Below are 20,370 nucleotides of genomic sequence, written 5' to 3' on the forward strand. Positions count from 1 at the left end.
ATATTAAAATGACGAAGAACTTTATCAATATATCCCTTCTGACTTAGATATACTTTTCCAGACGGTCTATCTCTGGATATTTCCATGCCAAGTATTTTCTTTGCTGCACCCAAATCCTTCATCTCAAATTCATTACTCAATTGCTTCTTTAGTTCATTAATCTCTAACATACTCTTTGCAACAATAAGCATATCATCAACATAAAGGAGCAAATAAATAGTTGAACCATTGACAGTTTTCAAATAAACACAACTATCATAATTAGACCTTTTGAAATCTTGAGAGAGCATAAAGGTGTCAAATCTCTTGTACCACTGTCTAGGGGGTTGCTTCAATCCATAGAGATTTCTTTAACTTACAGACAAGCTTTTCTTTTCCAGGAATAACAAAACCTTCAGGTTGTTCCATATAAATATTCTCTTCTAATTCTCCATGTAAGAATGCAGTTTTAACATCCAATTGTTCAAGCTCAAGATCATGCATGGCAACAATACTGAGTAAAGTGTGAATAGAGCTATGCTTCACAACAGGAGAAAAGACTTCGTTATAGTCAATACCTGGAATCTGACTGTAACCTTTAGCAACTAACCTTGCTTTATATCTTGTCTCATCATTAGGAGAAACACCTGTTTCCTCTTGAAAACCCACTTGCAACGAATAGGCTTCTTCTCTCTAGGTAATCTTACTAAATCCCAAGTGCCATTCTTTTCAAGTGATTCTATCTCATCATGCATAGCAGTCATCCACTTATTACTATCACCAGAAATAATAGCCTCGGAACATGAAGAAGGCTCAACATTACCTTCAATTTCTTCTGCAATAGATAAAGCAAAAGAAATAATATTGCACTCTTCAATTAACCTATCAGGTTTATTAATACCCCATCTAACTCTGTCACGTGCGAGATTCCAACTGGGCAGAACAATAGGCTGATTTGGAGTGGGAGTGACATGATCATCATTAACGACGGGTTCATCATGTGCATCAACAATATCATTACCAGATGTATCACCTGAATCAATAACATGCTCCACCTGAACAGTAGGCTCTTGAACAATAGGTTGTTGTTCACTCTCAATGGGAACATTAGTAGATGAAACATCATGTAACATAGCAGATTCATTAAAGATAACATTTCTGCTAATAACAACCTTCTGGGTTTCAGGATTCCATAATTTAAAACCTTTAACACCAGACTTATAACCAAGAAAGATGCACTTAACAACCCTAGGCTCCAATTTTCCATTATCAACATGAGCATAAGCAGTGCAACCAAAAACTCTCAACTGTGAATAATCAGCAGGTGAACCAGACCATACCTCAATTGGAGTTTTCTTATTAAGAGCAATAGATGGTGAATGATTAATGAGATAACAAACAGTGGAAGCGGCCTCAGCCCAAAAAGGCATATGCAAACCTACATTGGACAACATGCAACGGGCTCTAGAAATAATGGTACTGTTCATACGCTCAGCAACACCGTTTTGTTGAGGAGTATAAGGAACGGTGTAGTGTCTGACAATGCCTTCAGACTTGCAATAATTCTTAAATTGCTTAAAACAGAATTCCATACCATTATCAGTGTGAAGTATCTTTACCTTCTTTTCAATTTGTCTTTCAATCATAATCTTCCACTCCTTAAATGCTGAGAATGCTTCATATTTATGCTTCAAGAAATAAGGCCAAACTTTTCTCGAATAATCATCAATTATAGTCAGCATGTAACTAGCACCACCTAGTGACTTTCTGCGAGATGGTCCCCATAAATCAGAATGCACATAATCAAGAATACCTTCGGTTGTATGAGTCGAACTGTTGAACTTCACCCTCTTGTGTTTGCCGAAGATACAATGCTCACAAAATTTCATTTTACCAGGTTCATATCCATCAAGAAGACCTCTCTTATTTAACTCTGCCAAACAAAGTTCACTCATATGTCCAAGACGCATATGCCAAAGGTTAGCAGCATCACAATCAGAATTCTTTGAAATAACTGGAGTAGCGTTACCTGAAACGGTAGAACCTCGAAGGTAATAAAGACCATTGGTCGAACTTAAGTCACCTTTCATCACAACAAGGGAACCTTTGGTGACCTTCAAAACACTATCTCCACCTGAATATTTGTACCCTTTGCATCAAGGGCACTCATAGAAATAAGATTTCTCTTCATATTCGGAATATACCGAACATCTGTCAAAGTTCTGATTATGCCATCAAACATCTTGATTCGAATAGAACTTATGCCTTCAATCTTGCATGGTGAATTATCAAAACCCAAAACGGAACTAGCAGAAGTAGTGGAATCAAAAGTATTAAACCAATCTCTATGTGGACACATATGAAAAGTGCATGCAGTGTCAAGTACCCACTCATCATTGGTCTCAGCATATCCAGCAATAACAACAAGAGCATCATCGAAACTATCATCATGAGAAACATTAGCAGAATTTTCACCTTGTTTGTTACCTTTCCTCTTTTCTTTATTCTGCAACTTGAAACACTCAGAGATGTCATGCCCGTCTCTCTTGCAATACCTACAATACTTCTTGTCTCTGGATTGCGACCGGCCCCTCTAGCCGTTTTTACTTTTGCCTCTGTTTCCATTATTGGAGTTCTTCTCCTTTGTCCTGCCACGAACAGATAATCCCTCGGCTTGGGATGAACTCGAACCATCATGAGGCACCATTAATTTCATCTTCTCCTTAGAGTTCAAAGCTTCATAAACTTCATTAAGTGTGAGAGTATCATGACTGTATAATATGGTGTCTCGAAAATTGGTATAAGAACTTGGCAGTGAACAAAGTAACATTAGAGCAGTATCTTCCTCTTCATACTTAACCTCCATTGCAGCTAGATCAGATATGATCTCTTTAAATTCTGAAATATGATTCAAAACATTACCTCCCTCGGGTAACCTGTGCAGGAATAATTTTTGTTTCAGATGCATCTTGCTGGTGAGATCTTTAGTCATGCTAATCCCTTCCAGCTTTAACCATAGAGCGGCGGCAGTTTTCTCGCTCAAAACTCCCTGCAAAATATTATTATGCAAATGGAGTTGAATTTGTGACAAAGCCTTACAATCAATTCTTTTCTCCTCAGCAGTCCAGTCCTCAATTCGGTTCTTCCCAAAACTATCCAGTGCTACATCATAGTCGGCATGTGCTAACAACGCCCGCATCTTGACTTGCCATAGGGTAAACCTTGTGTCACGATCCAGCAGCGAAAAATCGTACTTCATGGATGCCATGAGTAGATAAATCTGTGTACACAAAGTAGTACAAGCCAATAGAAAAAATTCTTGACAAAATTTAAAGTACGCGGAGCAAAGAACTAGGAACAATAGCACCTGGTAGCTGGGGTAATCGAAGACCAAAAACTTGATCTGTAGCTTGACGTACTAGTAGTCAAATCACGTAGTGGATCAGATGTGAATTAAACTACTTCTTTGCTTCTGGCCGGCGAGCAGTAGTACTACTAGCTTTTGCTTCGGTTGATGACATGGAGCGCATGAAGTTGATCGAATCTGCAGCAACGTCAACTCGTCGGATGATGGCCGAAATCACTGTTCTGACCTTGTCAGCGTTTATTGTCACAAAATGAACCCGGCATGAAAGTATTTCACGAATTGACCCTTTTAGAAACGCCAGGGTCCGCAGCCTTTCCACCCAACATAGAAACGCCGAGCAAGCTAGCGTTTCTGCCCTGGCCCACTGCCAGGCCAAGGATGCGTTGGCTGCTGACGTGGCAGGCTGGAAATGCCGACCCAGCTAGTGTTTCTGGAAACGCCATAATCAGTGGCATTTCTGGTGCAGATATTTTAGGTGGCCGTGGGGCTTTCACCCAGCACTCACCACTCACTCTCTTCTCCCCCATTGGCCTATCCCGAGCTCTTGCCCTTTTCCCCCTTTGTTTCCCTCACTTAGCCCCTCACAAATCCTTGCAAATCGATTGGGTTGGTCCGTGGATCCGGTGTCATTTCCGTTCATTGAGGTAACCTCCTTCATCTCACAAATTTGTATTGGTTGGATTTGTCCATTTGGATTGATTTGTTCTTGTTGTTCCTAACCCTAGTTTTGAGCATGGATCTATAATGTGATGTTTTGAGTATTGTTGTTCCAATAGTGTTGCATTTTGATGTTGTTGAGCATACCTTATTGTGGGTTATGGCTAATGTTAAGATTTAGGGTTAGGGTTATGGCCAATGTTAAGATTTAGGGTTAGGGTTAGGTGTTCTGTTAGCAATGTGGTATATTTAGCATTGTACATTTCTTATACTTATGTTACCATTTTTTTAGATGGACAAGATTGTGAATATTCATTATGTTGACAAAGAGGCATTCATGAATGTGGATATTGTTGACAAGTATGAGGAAGTGTTGATATTTCTTGAGACCCCTAGTTATGAAGAGGTTGTGGAAGAAACACGGATACGATTAAAGTGGGTGGATTCAAGTGATCAAGTTGAATTAGTAGGAAGATATGATGTTGGGTCGGCACACAAGTGTCGAATGAAGACAATGCCTATCAAGTCCAATTTGCATTGGGCTGCATATAAGGAGGTTGTTGCATCCTCAGAAGTCAAGTCACTCGAAGTCTTTGCAAGTAAGGTGGTCAAGTCTCCTCTCTTTCATGTTGATTTGAACCAAACCTTAGTAGATGATGTGAACCCAGTGAGTAGTGTGCCGCCTATTGTTGAGTATAAAGTTGAAGCGGAAGCCAATGAGTATCCCCAATATGAGTTCAGAGGTAGTGCACCAATGAAAGATGATGGCGATGACTCCGACGAAGAGTATGAGAGGCACCACAACATTGTTGGTGATGTAGAGGCTGAAGTAAGGCATCAGGACATGGATCCTGACATTATCTATCAGCGTGCTTGTGTGGATGACTCGGATGATGAAGGCTCGGTGAATGAGTTGGACGAGGATGGCTTGACTGCGAAAGAAGCAGAGTGGTACACAAAAATCACTGGTAGGGATCACAAAGTTCCCTTGTTTTGTGATGTTAGCCTTGCAGATAAGGCTATAGTCGACGGTGGCATGAGCAAGACAATTCAGGCTAGACAGTTCCCAAGTAGTACACCCGACGCGATTTCGACACCATACGTGAGGAAAGGTTTGATGTTCGAGCACATGCTAGAATTCAGGATGTGGTTGTGTGAGTATGTTGTCAAACACCACAGGCCTTTCATAGTTGTTCACTCGGACTGCAACAAGCGATACACCGTGAAATGTGAGGTAGAAAGATGCAAATGGAAAGTCAATGGAAGACTCATGAAAGATGGTTGGTGGAAGATAACTAGTTGCAAAGCCACTCACCAATGCACACCGCCGGCCGTAGAAGCACGGAAGACACATCGTCAACTAACATCGGAATTCATTGGTTATAAATACCAGAAACATATGGACGAGGATCCAACCATTAAAGTGAAGTTGTTGATGAGTTGGATTGAAGATAAATTCGGATATAAGGTCAAGTACGGAAAGACATGGAAGGCCAAGCAAGTCGCTCTCAGAATGTTGTATGGTGGATGGGAACAGGCTTACACCATGCTACCCAGGTTGCTGGGAGCGATGTCGTACAGAAACCCAGGAATGTACCACTATGTCCAAGATATTGAAGGAGTGTTCCGTCGTGCCTTTTGGACGTTTGGCCCATGCATTGCAGCTTTTGAGCATTGTCGACCGGTTTTGTCTATAGATGAGACATTCTTGACAGGGAAACACAAGGGCACACTCATGATAGCAATGGCACATGATGCTAACGACCAGGTGTTGCCTGTGGCATTTGCTTTGGTCTCCGTGGAGAACCAAGACAACTGGGAATGGTTCATGAGACTTGTTAGGAGCACGGTCATTCCTCCGAATAGGGCGGTATGCATCATATCCGATCGGCACCAAGGCATATTGAAGGCCGTGGATATTCATATTCCAGGTCATGCGAGGCTTCACCACCGGTGGTGTATGAGGCACTTCGTTGCAAACTTTTACAGGGCTTGTAAGAACAAGGATCTTTGCAAGGATCTTAACTCCGCATGTGTAGCCTTCTCCGTTAAGTCATTCACGACACGCTTGAAAAAAATCTATGAGAAGGCAAACGAAGGTGGGAAAGATTTCTTAGAAAGGAATATTGATGAGAGACACAAGTGATCACGGGCATGTGACGAAGGAGGCATGAGATATGGTGACATGACAAGCAATCTAGTTGAGTGCTTCAACTTTGTCTTGAAGGGTTCCCATCAGTTGCCGGTGACGGCAATAGCGGAATATACCTTTTACAAGCTAAATGAGTATTTTTTGAAGCACTCCGACGAAATCGACAAGTTGATTGCTGATAGTGAGAAGCCTCCCAGTGAAATTTATCCGAAGAAGGTTGCCGAGTGGCTGGAGTTTCAGAGAGACAAGTCAGCCATCCAGCGAGTCACTTGTTTCGATAATGTAGAAATGAAATACCAAGTGGATGAGCCAGGTGGGACAACTAGAGATGGACAATCATATGGTGGTCGCTCATTTAAGGTGGCTCTTAGGACAAGACATTGCACTTGTGAGCGGCCTAGTAAGTACCACTGGCCATGCTCGCACATGATGTCGGCGGCCCGCATCAGGAATGTGGATATCTCCGATGGAGTAGTTGTGAGGTTGCATGAATTCAATTTGCAAACTCATAAGTTAACATGGGCGTCTAGATTCCACCCTTTTCTGGACGCATCGCAGTGGCCAGAGTATCACGGTCCTAACATTAGGCCCGATCCGGAGATGATGGTACAACCCAAGGGTAGAAGGAGAACAAAGCGATACAGGAATGATATGGATGACCTCATGAGCACCAAAGAATTTGGTAGTGGACATTTCATGGAGCCACGTGATAGGAACCAATGCGGTGGTTGCAATGAAACGACACACAACAAAAGGACTTGCAAAACAAACAAAACTTCAAAAGGGCACAATGCTTCTTCAAGTGGTGGACGAGGTTCCGGTGATGGCCTTGGTGGTGGCCGAGGTTCCGGTGGTGGCCGAGGTTCCGGTGATGGACTTGGTGGTGGCCGAGGTTCCGATGGTGGCCTTAGTGGTGGCCGAGGTTCCGGTGGTGGCCGAGGTTCCGGTGGTGGCCGAGGATCCAGGGTGGTCGTGGTCGAGGACGAATTACCGGTGATGGTGCTCGTGGTAGGGGTAGAGGTTCGGGTGGTGGTAGAGGAGGTTTCATGGGTAGAGGCTGTGGTAATGCTAGAGGAATGTTTGGATACCTAGATGGACCATTTCCGTACGTGGCTACATTTCATAATTATTTTCATGTCTCCCAATATTACTTTCATGTTGTTCTTGTCCTTACTAACTAATGTCTTGCAATTTTTCATAGGTATGGCGGCTTCTCAACCCAACAAGGCAACAATGAAGGGGCTTGAGGATGGCAAAGGTGAGATGGAGGGATGGTGGGAGAAGGCTGCGAAGAAGCTTAGAGAGGAGGATGCAGCCAAGCTAAAGAAGAAGAATGAAGAGGAACTTGAGAAGAAGAGGAAGGAATTAGAGAGAGCGAGAAATGCGATGTATGCTAGGGAGCAAGCGTTGGTGAGGAAATGTGAGGAGGCACAGAAAAAGCGTCAAAAGGATTTTGTAGAAAAAACCTTGAAGCTTTGGGCAATTGCAGATGAAAAAAAAGAGAGGGAGAATCATATATTCATGGAGAGGGTGGTCAAGGAGGCTCACCTCATAAGGAAAATGGAGGAGGAAGAAGAAGAAGAGAGGAAGAAGAAGAAGGGAAAGGGGCCTTGCTCTACACAATAGAGCAATGATGTGAACCGTGCCATGCTTTGGACCTTCGTGTGCATTTCATCTTGAACCTTCTTGTTGCCTAGACTCCTTTATGTGGTGAACTATGTGTACTCTAAATTGCTTTGGACTCCTCTATGTGTAATCCTTTATGTGGTGAACTATGTGATGTCACAATTGCTTTGGACTCCTCTATGTATACTCCTTTATGTGATGTCACAATTGCTTTGGACTCCTCTATGCTTACTCCTTTACGTTATGTGGTGAACTGTGTGTACCACAAAAGGCTTTGGAGTTTGTTTTGACACCCTGTTATGACAGCAATGCCAAACAAATGGGCGTTTCTCTATACACCCGAAACGCCAACGACCCTGGCGTTTCCACCATACAACGAAACGCTCTGCGTGGCTTGGCATTTCTGGAAGACAGAGGCTGGCTGGGACATGTTCACTAAACGTTGCCGCTCACCCCAGAAACGCCAATGTCCATGGTGTTTCCACCCTACAACGAAACGCTCTCAGTGGCTTAGCGTTTCTTTAAGACAGAGGCTGGTTGGGACATGTTCACGAAACGTTGCCTCTCACACCTGAAACGCCATTGTCCATGGTGTTTCTAAGCCACAGATAAACGCCATTGTCCTTGGCGTTTCTTTCCTGTTATGCAGAACACAGCAAACCCTGCTGCCCATGTCCATTCCATCACAAATAGCAAAGGTATAACAACAGTTTTCACAATATAATGCCAAGTACAACAACAGTATAGCAATGAGACATATTTTCGGCAACGAACTTAACATGATCCAACTTACATAATAATTACCAAGTCTTGCTAACATAGAACTAAGAAGTCCATCAGACATAAAACATAACAAGTTCATCACATATAGAACTAACAAGTTTGCTCCATCTGAAACGCTCACTACATTTCTAGTTCACCACATATATAACTAACAAGTTCGCATTAGTCATCACTTCACTTCTTGCCTCTTTTTGCAGCCATCTTCCCCTGTTGACGTAGCCCTCTGGAGTGTTCTGCCATCCAGGACATCGGATGGTTCTTGAGCTAACTCGGCGTGCTTCTTCAGAAGGCTGAGAAGGTTGAGTTGGCGGTAGAGCATCTTCCATCTGCGAAGCCGCAAGCTCCACATAGTCCGGATCCGCATCGTAGTCTGTCTCCTCCTCTTCATCAATCCGTGCTCGGCTCGAAGAAGCACCTGCTCGGCTGGAAGATGGATGAGCGGAAGAAGCACGTGCTTGGCTCGAAGATGGACGAGCGGAAGACAGCACATCCATTCTATACTGAGCACGTGCACGCACATCCATGGATGAACCGCCATGGCAAGAAAGTAAAGCGGCTAGTGTTCGGCAACGATTGACAACCTTCTGCAGAGACAAAGACATTGACATGTAAATATGCAAAAATAGTTCACATGACACATGTTCATATTAAGAGGGCCTCTAACCTGTAGAGTACTCCTAACGAGAACGTCTGTTTCTCTACCAGGTGCGCGGCCAAGCACCACATTACTATCATTGATACATCTCCATAGCTCCGTGCCCTGAATAAAACTTAAGTGACACACCACTCATGAAGAAATGTCACATGTTCAAAAAAGAGACAAAAAGACATACCACTCGGTCATGCAAAGGGCCATAATCTAGGTGCGCTCCAATGGTCTCCCTAATAGAGTTGTTGAATGCACCATCAGCAACCTCACTTGGCATTACTTTCAAGCAATCGACACGAGTCCAAGCACCCTTAAGGATAACTCTGTACTCTTTGCGAAGCCACTCCAAATGCCTTAAATATGCCCCCTCGTCGTTGTCAGGTGTGTGATCATCTTCAACTCGGGCATTCCTCTGAGCATTCCACATGTCCACCCACATAAGATGGTGATCCTCCCAATTAATGACATTCTTGTTGTGTTGCCGGCTCGTCCTACAAAGCATGAGAAGTATCGGCATCATTTTCATTTTTCCGTGGTTACACATTGATCAACATATGGTACAAGAAACTCTCACCTATGTAGCACCACACTTGTCTCAACATACTCTGGCGGGGTGCGTTGTTGTACTCCAAATTGCTTCGAAACATGATGTGGAAGATGCCACTCCACCGCAAAAAAGCATATCATGGGGCAACGCACACGCCAAAGATGTTGGTCACGGAGGCACATATTGCTCAAAGGGAACTGTCTAAGTACCATGTACGGCCTCCAATTAACCTACATCACAACATGTCACTAGCTATTACCTGGTTGTAAGTAAGCATGTCAAGCTCGCTTATGTATGCCTTATACCGCCCCATGGCGGCGATACTCGACACTTGGACATTAGCCCACATGTATGCGATAGTGGGATATCGCTCCTCATCCCCGTCAAAAGGCCACTCCCAAGGTTCTTCCGGAGCAATGGTGAAGTTACGGCCCACAGGGATACGCTCCCACATCCAAATCTGTAGGGCCCAAACAAAACCACCAAGACAAGATTTCGGCTTACTCCTCATACATGCTCCGTCCAACTGCACATTTGTACACACATTAAACAATCACAGGAAAAAATTTCTTTCATATAATGAGAATGCATCAAATTATCATTACCTGACGGTACAAGAAGGCTAGTGCCGCCGACCCCCAACTCCACTTGACATCCCAGTTACGAAGAGGGTCCAAGAACATCCACGAGGCTGTGTCTCCCGTGCCGTCAGGAAACACCACTTGGATCAAAAGATTCCATAAGTAAGCCCTGGCGTACCTCTCCACAACAGCCGGACTGGCATTCTCTGGGCACTCGTAAAAATGTTCTTGTAGCCACGAGAACAAAACACCAGATGGCCTAGGACCCTTCTTTGTTTCATGAATCCACGGGGGAGGTTCAACACCAACCAAACCTGCGACCCTTTGTCGCCACCCCTCAGACTTCACCTTCCCGGTAAGAGCCCTACCCTCGATCGGAAGACCGGAGATCATCGCAATATCCTCCAAAGTAACGGTCATCTCACCAAGAGCAAGGTGAAAAGAGTGCGTCTCCGGTCTCCAACGGTCCGTAAGGGCGGTAATGGCCGTCGAGTTCAGCCATGGTGGTGTGCCTTTAAAGTTGAGCACAAACTGGAGAAGATCCATTCTTCTAAAATAAGGCTCATAGCGACAGTCATACCTCAAGGACTCACGTGGGTTGTGGCCTCTCAAACGAAGTACTGGAGGAACCTACAAATAACAAACGCACAATTTATATACTTTTCTAAACTACTCACAATATGAGAATCAACAATGTAGATACATAATTACCTCCCCTCTTTCCACTAGCACAGCACGATGCTTCTCCTCGTAATAATCATCAAGGCCGGGATATTTATCCGGCTCAAACATCCTACAAAATAAGGTCAATGGATTTGTTATGATATATGCTTAAAATTATGACCGCATCATATACAAAATCGTGTGAGAACTATTACAAATTATCTCAAAGATACAAATCACGAACGACATTACCGACACCAATTCTTTCCAACCTATTTTATCCTAAAAAATCTATCACAACTAATTATTAACAAATAATACGCTCAACCTAATCCAAAAAAATGGCCTCTCTCTAAATCCAATAATAAACAAGTTAACTAAGAATACTTAAACACTAGGAGTATATGTCTTCTTTCTAAACATAATGTAACCAAAATATTCGTCAAACAAATCACTAATAACTCATCTTAGGGTTCCACCATGTTTGAAAAAATGCATCTACAATAGCCAATCTTGACTGAAAATAAATGAAGGATTGGGAAGAGAATACCTCAAGCAACTCGGGGATGCTCCGATCTACTCGTTTTGATGATTAAAATAGCAGATCTGGGGGAGATTTGGTGAAGAAGAGGGAGGGGGCCGCCGCCAGTTCGTCGTGGAACCAGAACTGCTCGACCGGGGGAGTGGGCTGGGTTAGGCCCCCGCGGCCCGCGCGCGTTACTTAATCCTGGTCAGAAACGCCAAGAACCTTGGCGTTTCAAGCGTGCCACGTCAGCGAAAACAGCGGGTTCAGACTGACTGTGGGCCAGGGCAGAAACGCTAGCTGCCTCGGTGTTTGCGTGTTGGCTTGGAACGCTAGCTTGCTCGGCGTTTCTATGTTGGGTGGAAACGCCACGGACCCTGACGTTTCTAAAAAGGTCAAATCACGAAATACTTTCTCGTCGAGTTTAGTTTGTGACTATAAACACTGACAAGGTCAGAATAGTGATTTCGGCCTCGGATGACTCGGTACTTGAAGTCTGTACGTAGATCAGCAGTCTCGGGTGCTAGCGACGACCGGCCAAATCGACTTCGTGTCAATCTCGGTTACGGGCGCGCGCACAAGGAAAATCCTGTCGGTCTTAGTCGTGGAAATTGATCTAACGGATCGATGAATCGTCAGAGACGCGTGCGGCTGCGCACATGATGTAACCCTAATCTCTCGTCTCAAAAATCTTGTATCTAAAACCTTAGCTCTGTATACCACTTGTTAGATAATAACGAGAATAAACAAGACACGAAAGCACACAAATTTTTACGTGGAAACCCTTGCGGAAGAAAACCACGGACGCACGAAGGCGCAATCACTATGAGGAGGGGTATTACAACCACGAGACGACAGACCGTACAGGAGCCAGTACTATGTGATGCATAGGTATGCACTGTGCGCATGTACGGTTCGGCAGTGTATTCACATATGCGAAATGATTACTGTAAAACATGAATGTATCCGCAGATAGCAGCGTGATGGCCTGGATTACAGAAAGATGCGGCTCTGTGTGCTCCTCGGCCGCCTCCCATTACGACCAACCTTATATACTCCCTTCATCTCCAAATATAAGATGTTTCTTGAGTGTCAAAAATCGTCTTATATTTGGAGACGGAAGGAGTGCCAAACTGCTTCCCCTACTTCTTGCGTGCCCATTTCACAGAGCACGGCTCACGCCTCCGCCGCTGCCGCCGCCGCTCATCCTCCTCATCTCCATCTCCTCCTCCGCCGCCGCCGCTCATCCTCCATCTCCTCCTCCTCCTCTACGTAGCCGACGCACGGCTTCCGCCTTCGCCATTCTTCCTCTTCCATCACGCCCGGGGCGCCACTCCTCTGCCACGCCCATGTCCGGCGTCTGCCTCCGCCGCCGCCTCTCCTCCACCTCCACCTCCAACACGCCACCCTCACCTTCCTGGTCACCCCAGGCCGCCTTTGCCGCGGCCACGGAGCGCGCCCGCGCCGGAACGCTCAGCCCTCAAGACGCACACCACCTGTTCGACGAATTGTTTCGGCAGGCCACTCCGGTTCCCGAGCGCTCCCTTGAAGGATTCCTTGCCGCCCTCGGCCGTGCTGCATCCTCTGAAGCCTGCAGAGACGGCCCCTCCCTTGCCCTCACTCTCTTCAACCGTCTCTGCCGAGAAGAAGCCGGCCGGCGGGTGGCGCCGCCCACAATCTACACCTACGGCATCCTGATGAACTGCTGCTGCCGCGTGCGTCGTCCAGACCTAGGGCTCGCCTTCTTCGGCCGCCTCCTAAGGACCGGCCTCAAAACAAATGAGGTCGTCGCCAGCACCCTCCTCAAGTGCCTCTGCTGTGCAAAACGGGCAGATGAAGCTGTGAACGTGCTGCTTCATAGGATGTCCGTCCTCGGCTGTGTGCCTAATTCCTTCTCATACAACATAGTTCTAAAGAGCTTATGTGATGACAGCAGGAGCCAGCGAGCGCTCGGCCTGCTCCAGATGATGGCAAAAGGAGGTGTCTGCTCCCCCAACGTTCTGTCATATAACACAGTCATCCACGGCTTCTTTAAGGAAGGTGAAATAGACAAGGCCTGCAATCTATTCCATGAAATGACGAAGCAAGGGTTTGTGCCTAATGTGGTGACATATAACTCGGTTATCAATGCATTGTGCAAGGCCCGAGCAATGGACAATGCAGAGTCGTTCCTTCGGCAGATGGTTGATAACGGTGTTCCACCTGATAAGGTGACATATACTAGCATCATCCATGGATATTCCACTTTGGGCCGATGGAAAGAGGCAACTAAAATGTTCAGAGAAATGACAAGCAGGGGTCTTATACCAGATATTGTCACTCGGAACTCATTCATGGACTCACTTTGCAAGCATGGAAGAAGCAAAGAAGCTGCAGAAATTTTCTTTTCCATGGCTGCAAGGGGCCACAAGCCTGATATCGTCTCCTACACTATTCTTCTCCATGGGTATGGCAATGAAGGAAGCTTTTCTGATATGATGAGTCTCTTTAATTCAATGGAAGGCGGCGGTATTGTGGCCGATTGCCAAGTTTTCAACATATTAATTGATGCATATGCTAAACGAGGAATGATCGACGAAGCTATGCTCATATTTACTGAAATGCTAGGACAAGGAGTCAATCCGAGTGTAGTCACCTACTCAACTCTGATAGCTGCACTTTGCAGAACAGGTAGGCTAGCTGATGCTATGGATAAGTTTAGTCAGATGGTTGGTACGGGAGTACAACCGGACACAGTTGTTTATCACTCCCTAATTCAGGGTTTCTGTACACATGGCGATTTGGTCAAAGCGAAGGAATTGATTTCTGAAATGATGAATAAAGGTATTATTTGTCCAAACATTGCATTCTTCAATTCAATAGTAGACAGTCTATGCAAAGAAGGAAGGGTTATGGATGCACACCATATCTTTGACTTGGTTAAAGACATAGGTGAGAAACCTGATGCCATCATGTTTAATACGCTAATTGACGGATATTGCTTAGTTGGTGAGATGGGCAAAGCATTCATGGTACTTGATGTCATGACATCAGCTGGCATTGAGCCTGATGCCATTACGTATAGTACACTTGTCAGTGGATATTGTAAAAGTGGAAGGATCGATGATGGGTTGATTCTGTTCAGAGAAGAAATGTTGCATAAGAAAGTTAAACCAACAATTGTTACATATAACATCATATTGGAGGGGTTATTTCGTGCTGGGAGAACAGTTGCTGCAAAGAAAATGCTCCATGAAATTATCGGAAGTGGGACACCTGTGAGCATGCATACATACGACATATTTCTTAGAGGACTTTGTAGAAATAATTGCGCGGATGAAGCGATCGTCCTATTCCAGAAATCACGTGCAATGAATGTGAAGTTCAATATCACAACACTCAATACCATGATTAATGCATTCTACAAGGGTGACAGAAGAGAAGAAGCTAATGATTTGTTTGCTGCATTACCAGCCAGCGGGTTGGTGCCTAATGCTTCCACTTACGGAGTAATGATACAAAACCTTCTAAAAGAAGGAGCAGTGGAGGAAGCTGACAATATGTTCTCATCAATGGAGAAGAGTGGTTGTGCTCCTAGCTCTCGTCTTGTGAATGATGTCATTAGAACTTTATTGGAAAAGGGGGAGATAGTCAAGGCCGGAAAATATATGTCTAAAGTTTATGGGAAGAGCCTATCACTTGATGCTTCAACTAGTTCGTTGTTGTTGTCTCTCTTTTCAGGGAATGGGAAATATCGGGAACAAATACAATTGCTCCCTGCAAAGTACCAGTTTTTCGGTGGAATCAGTTGATGCACTGGACTTGGCAGATAAGCCTTGTCATGGTTCGGAGTTCTCTCTCAACGATGTGGACAAGAGTCTCTTCCATGCGCTCACCAAGATTGAGCTGGGTGATGGTGCCACCATGGTGTTCTTGGCCGGTGCTTAGCTGCTAGGCGTGCATCCAATGTGCAATGTTCCTAATCTGCAAGTCTTCTCTACGCAAGGGCTGTATGGTACGTGATGCGTTTGATAATGGTGAAAAGATAACTAATAGTCAGGGGCATATCACGGTGGATGTTAATACTGAGTTCATTGAGTTCTTTGCTACTGTATTAGGCTGTTTTGAGTTCTCTGAACCTGAGCATATCTACTGCATGTTGGGCTGAGGGTAATTATAATGAACCTGAGCATATCGATGGACTATTCTATGTTATCAAGCTATTTGGTGTTAACTGAACCTTCAGCACCAACAACTTACAGTGATGGAGAGTTTAATAATTTTACTACCTGAACGAAAACTTGAGCTATTAAAACCCAGAAATCCGTTGGTGCTCCCGGCCTCCCGGGAGCGCACGCTCCTGCACGCGAGAAAAATATTTAAAAGCGTGAAAAAATTCCAAACAAAAATTTGGTGCATACATCTAGACATATATGTGTGCACCTCAAGTTTCGGAGAAAACCGACATTTTTTGTGGCTTGTGTAAAAAAGACAGAAGGATGTCTTGTGAAAAGCATTTTTTAACACCGGATTTTGTCTTTTTCACATGCGACACATAAGTTGTCGGTTTTTCGCAAAATGACTTTGTAAGCATGTAGAATATCGAGATGTACGCGCCAAATTTTTGTTTAGAATTTTTTGATATTTCAAAATATGTTTAAAACACATTTTAAAAACCAGGAGCGTGCGCTCCCATGTGCTAAAACACCAAAGGGACCTCTTTCTTCTTTCTTCGACGTGAGAGGAGCCTGTGTACAGCCCTCTTGCTTCAATTTCCTAAAAAAAATGGTACCTCGATAGCAAGTTTAGTAATTACTCATGGTGATCTGAACAGAAAATAGTGAGCTTGAGTTGTTAAGGAAACAGCCACCGCCAGGAACCCATTCTGCAAGATCTGAATAGAAAGAAGCCATGCTATCAGATTCAGTTGGCCACTCTGTTCCCGCCAGTGTGCTCCATGAGTTGATGGCCATATAAATTCCTAGTTGATAACACAGATCCGTAAATAACAGTTCAATGCCATGTCTGAATGGCCCTTGCTGATCATTTTTGTGTGTGCATATGTACGTGTGTAACTTGACACTTGGGGAAAGCGATCTTATTTTTGTAGCGAGGCCTACTTTCCTCTTAAGTTTACAGTTCCTGGTATTCCTATGTGTGCATACTTTGAGCTGGACACAGAGAGCAGCATTACTTACATGTTTCCTTTCTAGGTATCTCAAAAGGAAGACTGTTTATGTGCGCAATATCTTTTTATCTCGAAAAAAGGTTATCGAATTGTTCTGTCCTGTGACGGGGATAGAATTTCGTAAGTGCAAGTTATTTGCAAGTTGGACTGGAGGATTTACCTATTCTATTTATTGAATTTAACTGTTGTACTGTGAATTGTACTTAGTTGACTTACTCTTCCATATAGGACGGTCCTTCTGGTTCTGGGAGTTCCGTTCCCTTCTTTTTCTTTTCTTTTCTATGTCGGTTTTACTTCTTTCTTTATTTATTTTTATCTTCGTTTCCATACCTGTTGTAAAATTAACTTTGGGGAGATTTTTTTTGCTTTTTTATCTCTATCGGGTTTTACTTTTTTTTTCATTTTCCAGTTTATTTTCATATCTGTTTTCTTTCTTCCGTCAATATTTTTCAAGTTTATGAATACTCTTTATATTCAGGGACATATTTTTACTTTGTAAACAGTATTCAAATACATAAAAGTTTTCTTCAAAATTGTGAACATTTTTCAAAAAATTATAGATTTTTCATGTCCGCGAACACTTCTAAATTTACAAACATTTTTACATCCATGATTTTTCTTTAAATGTACTAATCCCTCCGATCTAAATTAACTGATGCCGCTTTAGTACAACTTTAGTACATAGTTGTTCTAAAGCAGCGTAAATTAATATGGATCGGAGGCGGTATTTACAAAACTTCATGAACAATTTTAAAACTCATGATCAATTTTTTTACATTTTTTTAGAATTAATGAATTGTTTTCTTCATTCATGAATTTTTTAAAAATTTATGAAGATAGATTAAACCCACGAATGTTTAAAAAAAATATGAACATTATTCGTAACTAAAAATATAAAATAATAGAAAGTATTCTAATAGAAAATAAAAAATTTATTGAAAAGCGAGCAGAAAGAAATCGCCAACGCAAAATACATAGTGCTCTATGGGTATTTAATGAAAGACCAACCAAAATAAAATTAAATGTCGACTGAAAACAAACCGAGGGAAAAATGTGAGTACAATACGCACGTAGCGCTATATGGTTTGCTGCCTAGTGTGCTTGCTATCCTACATGCTACTCCCTCCGTTCCAAATTAGTCGTCACAGAAATGGATGTATCTAGAACTAAAATACATCTAGATACATCCATTTCTGCGACGAATAATTCGTAACGGAAGGAGTACATGCGGAACAATAACTCTCACAGTTGTGCAGAAACAAAATAACTGCAAATAATTTTAAAGAAAAATCTGAAGATTTTTTGACATTCAATTTTTAAAAATAAATACATTAACAAGTGTTTTAATAGATAAGAAGGATCGAAGTCCCAAATCACGGTAACACCGTGTCGTGCTTCGCTAGTAGTAGCCACAGCCATAAGCAGTGGCGGAGCTTCATGGGGTCAACCTGGGCAATGGCCCCCCAGCTCACATGAAAACAAACCTATATCCATTTGTATTAAGCCCTACTTTCTACTAAAAACAGTCATAAACAATTACTCTTGCCCCCCCCCCCCCTCCCCCCTCCTAAGTCCATGCCCCTCCATGTTTTTGGCTCAAGCTCCGCCACTAGCCATAGGTGTGCCGCACCGTGTCAAGCTCCGATAACGAGCCACGTCAGCCTCCTTTCTTCTTCTCCATCGGCCTACTCCTCCATAAGGAAGCCACCACCGACTGCCGCTTCTTCCCACTCCTCCACTCGTCTCATGCTCCTTTTTCTCCATCCACAGCACCAATGCTCCAACTCCACAAAATGTTGAAAACTGATAGATTTTTAGAGGCAAAAGAGCTCATGATAACACACAGCATGCTGTTTCTTGACCTATGCGAGAGTGTCGGTTTTGATACTCTCATGTGGGACCCATTATCGGCAAGAGGAGAAGACATTAAAGCTCTAGTTAGTAATTGCAAGGATTCCATTTTTCCTAAATTGATTAGCAGGAAAGGTGCCCGATGTCGCTCTGCCAATTCATTTTGGTCGTCGACGTGCTCCTACATTTAACCCCTCGTGACGACAACAGTTGATTGCCTGTGACGCCCCTTGATGATGGACTCCCTTTGCTCCGATCATCCGATATGCCAATGACTCTATTGTCGCTGCTCTGCCGCACCGTGGTTCGGGATTAGATTCAAGGAGAACCATAAGAACAATGGGGTGTGCAATTCACTGTAGCTCGACTTCCTGTGGCACAACTAGAAGGACACAAAATCCAGCAGCTACCTAGTAAGCTGGCCGCATGTGTGCCACCCGTTGGAGTTTGGCGGCCTTATCGTGCGCATTCTGCATCGCACGGGCATCTCTCTCTGCACACCCACAGGTTATGGATCGAGGCCGCCACTGACCCTAACCACCCCTGGCGTCACCTTCAACCTCCCTCCGACGATGAGACTAGCAAATTCTTCTGCATGTCCACGATATGGACCATTAGCGACGACAAAACTTGTCGCTTCTGGTGCGATCACTGGTTGGGCGGCCAGTCCATCTCCGGTTTCGCTCCTCACCTAATCAACCTCATCCCGCATCGCCGCACTATCGGTTGCGATGGGCTTGCGAATCGAAGTTGGATCAACGATATCCATGACACTCTCGGTCCAGAGGCTACGATCGAGTACGTGGACCTTTCGCAGCGCATTTGCCATGGCATGCTCACTTATGCTCCTAACAAAATCGTTTGGAAGTGGTAACCGAACGACCAGTACTCCGCACGATCCTGCTACATGGTTCGACCGCGTTGCCGGCTTGGTGTCTGGTATGGAAGAGTTGGTCACCCCTCAACAAAACAAATTCTTCCTATGGCTCGCGTCCCTCGACCATTAGTGGACTGCTGACCGCCGCGCGCGTCATGGCCTCTCGCATGCCCCTGCTTGTGTCATGTGCTCTCAGGAGTTCGAGACCATTGGCTATCTAATTTACGGGTGTATGTTCTCGTGGATCACTTGGCACAAAGTTCTATCTTGGTGTCATCTCCCTTTACCACCTTCGAACGGCACAGCGAGTTTCTTCGAATGGTGGTCTGAAATTGCTTCATCGTCTCCTACCGGCATGTGCAAAGGCATCTAGTATATCATCAGCCTAACTATGTGGCTCATTTGGAAGCACCGCAACGCTGCAGTCTTCGATGGCTACGCTCATCGACTGAAAACCTCATCAACAAGATCAAGGATTAAGCGCCGGTTTGGGCTAGAGTGGACGCTGAGGGCTTGGATACCATGTTTTTGTAACCTGAGATCCTGTTGTACCGATGCCGACAACCTCCCCCTTCTGCTCCCGTTTGCATCCTCTTTGACGTCGGTTTGTGTATCCAAGCGAGATGATACGCTCCCAAAAACTTTCATACTGTATGCTACGCTTCCAAAAACTTTCATACTGTATGATATCATTAATAAGCAGTAAAATCGACCAAACAAAAAAGATGTACATAACGAATCAACCTGTGGTTGAGTTGGTTAGGTGGACAGTGGTATCCCCAACCCACCAGGGTTTAAATCCTGGTGCTCGCATTATTCCTGGATTTATTTCAGGATTTCCGGCGATGCGCTTTCAGTGGGAGGAGACGTTCCCGTCGACGACGAGGCGCCTACGGTGACTTCGTAAATCTCAAGATGATATGCCAGCTCAGTCTCTCGGAGGTGCTC

The 20,370-nt window shown here is 44.2% G+C and overlaps 1 protein-coding gene and 1 long non-coding RNA gene across 2 annotated transcripts; one reads left to right on the forward strand and one right to left on the reverse strand.

The window, feature by feature from the left end:
- Window positions 1–10,735: 10,735 nt before the first annotated feature.
- LOC123090355 (uncharacterized) lies at window positions 10,736–11,672 on the reverse strand. The gene is made up of 3 exons (XR_006442437.1): window positions 11,555–11,672; window positions 11,053–11,134; window positions 10,736–10,971 (listed from the first exon to the last, which is right to left on the reverse strand). It is a non-coding gene; the product is annotated as an uncharacterized lncRNA (long non-coding RNA).
- Window positions 11,673–12,626: 954 nt separating this feature from the next.
- On the forward strand, window positions 12,627–16,466 carry LOC123189331 (protein Rf1, mitochondrial). Its single transcript, XM_044601730.1, has one exon. The coding sequence runs from the start codon at window positions 12,877–12,879 to the stop codon at window positions 15,316–15,318; it is 2,442 nt and encodes an 813-aa protein (XP_044457665.1). The 5' UTR covers window positions 12,627–12,876; the 3' UTR covers window positions 15,319–16,466.
- The last annotated feature ends 3,904 nt before the right edge of the window (window positions 16,467–20,370 follow it).

Source organism: Triticum aestivum, chromosome 1A (assembly GCF_018294505.1).
Source record: "Triticum aestivum cultivar Chinese Spring chromosome 1A, IWGSC CS RefSeq v2.1, whole genome shotgun sequence".
NCBI lineage: Eukaryota > Viridiplantae > Streptophyta > Magnoliopsida > Poales > Poaceae > Triticum > Triticum aestivum.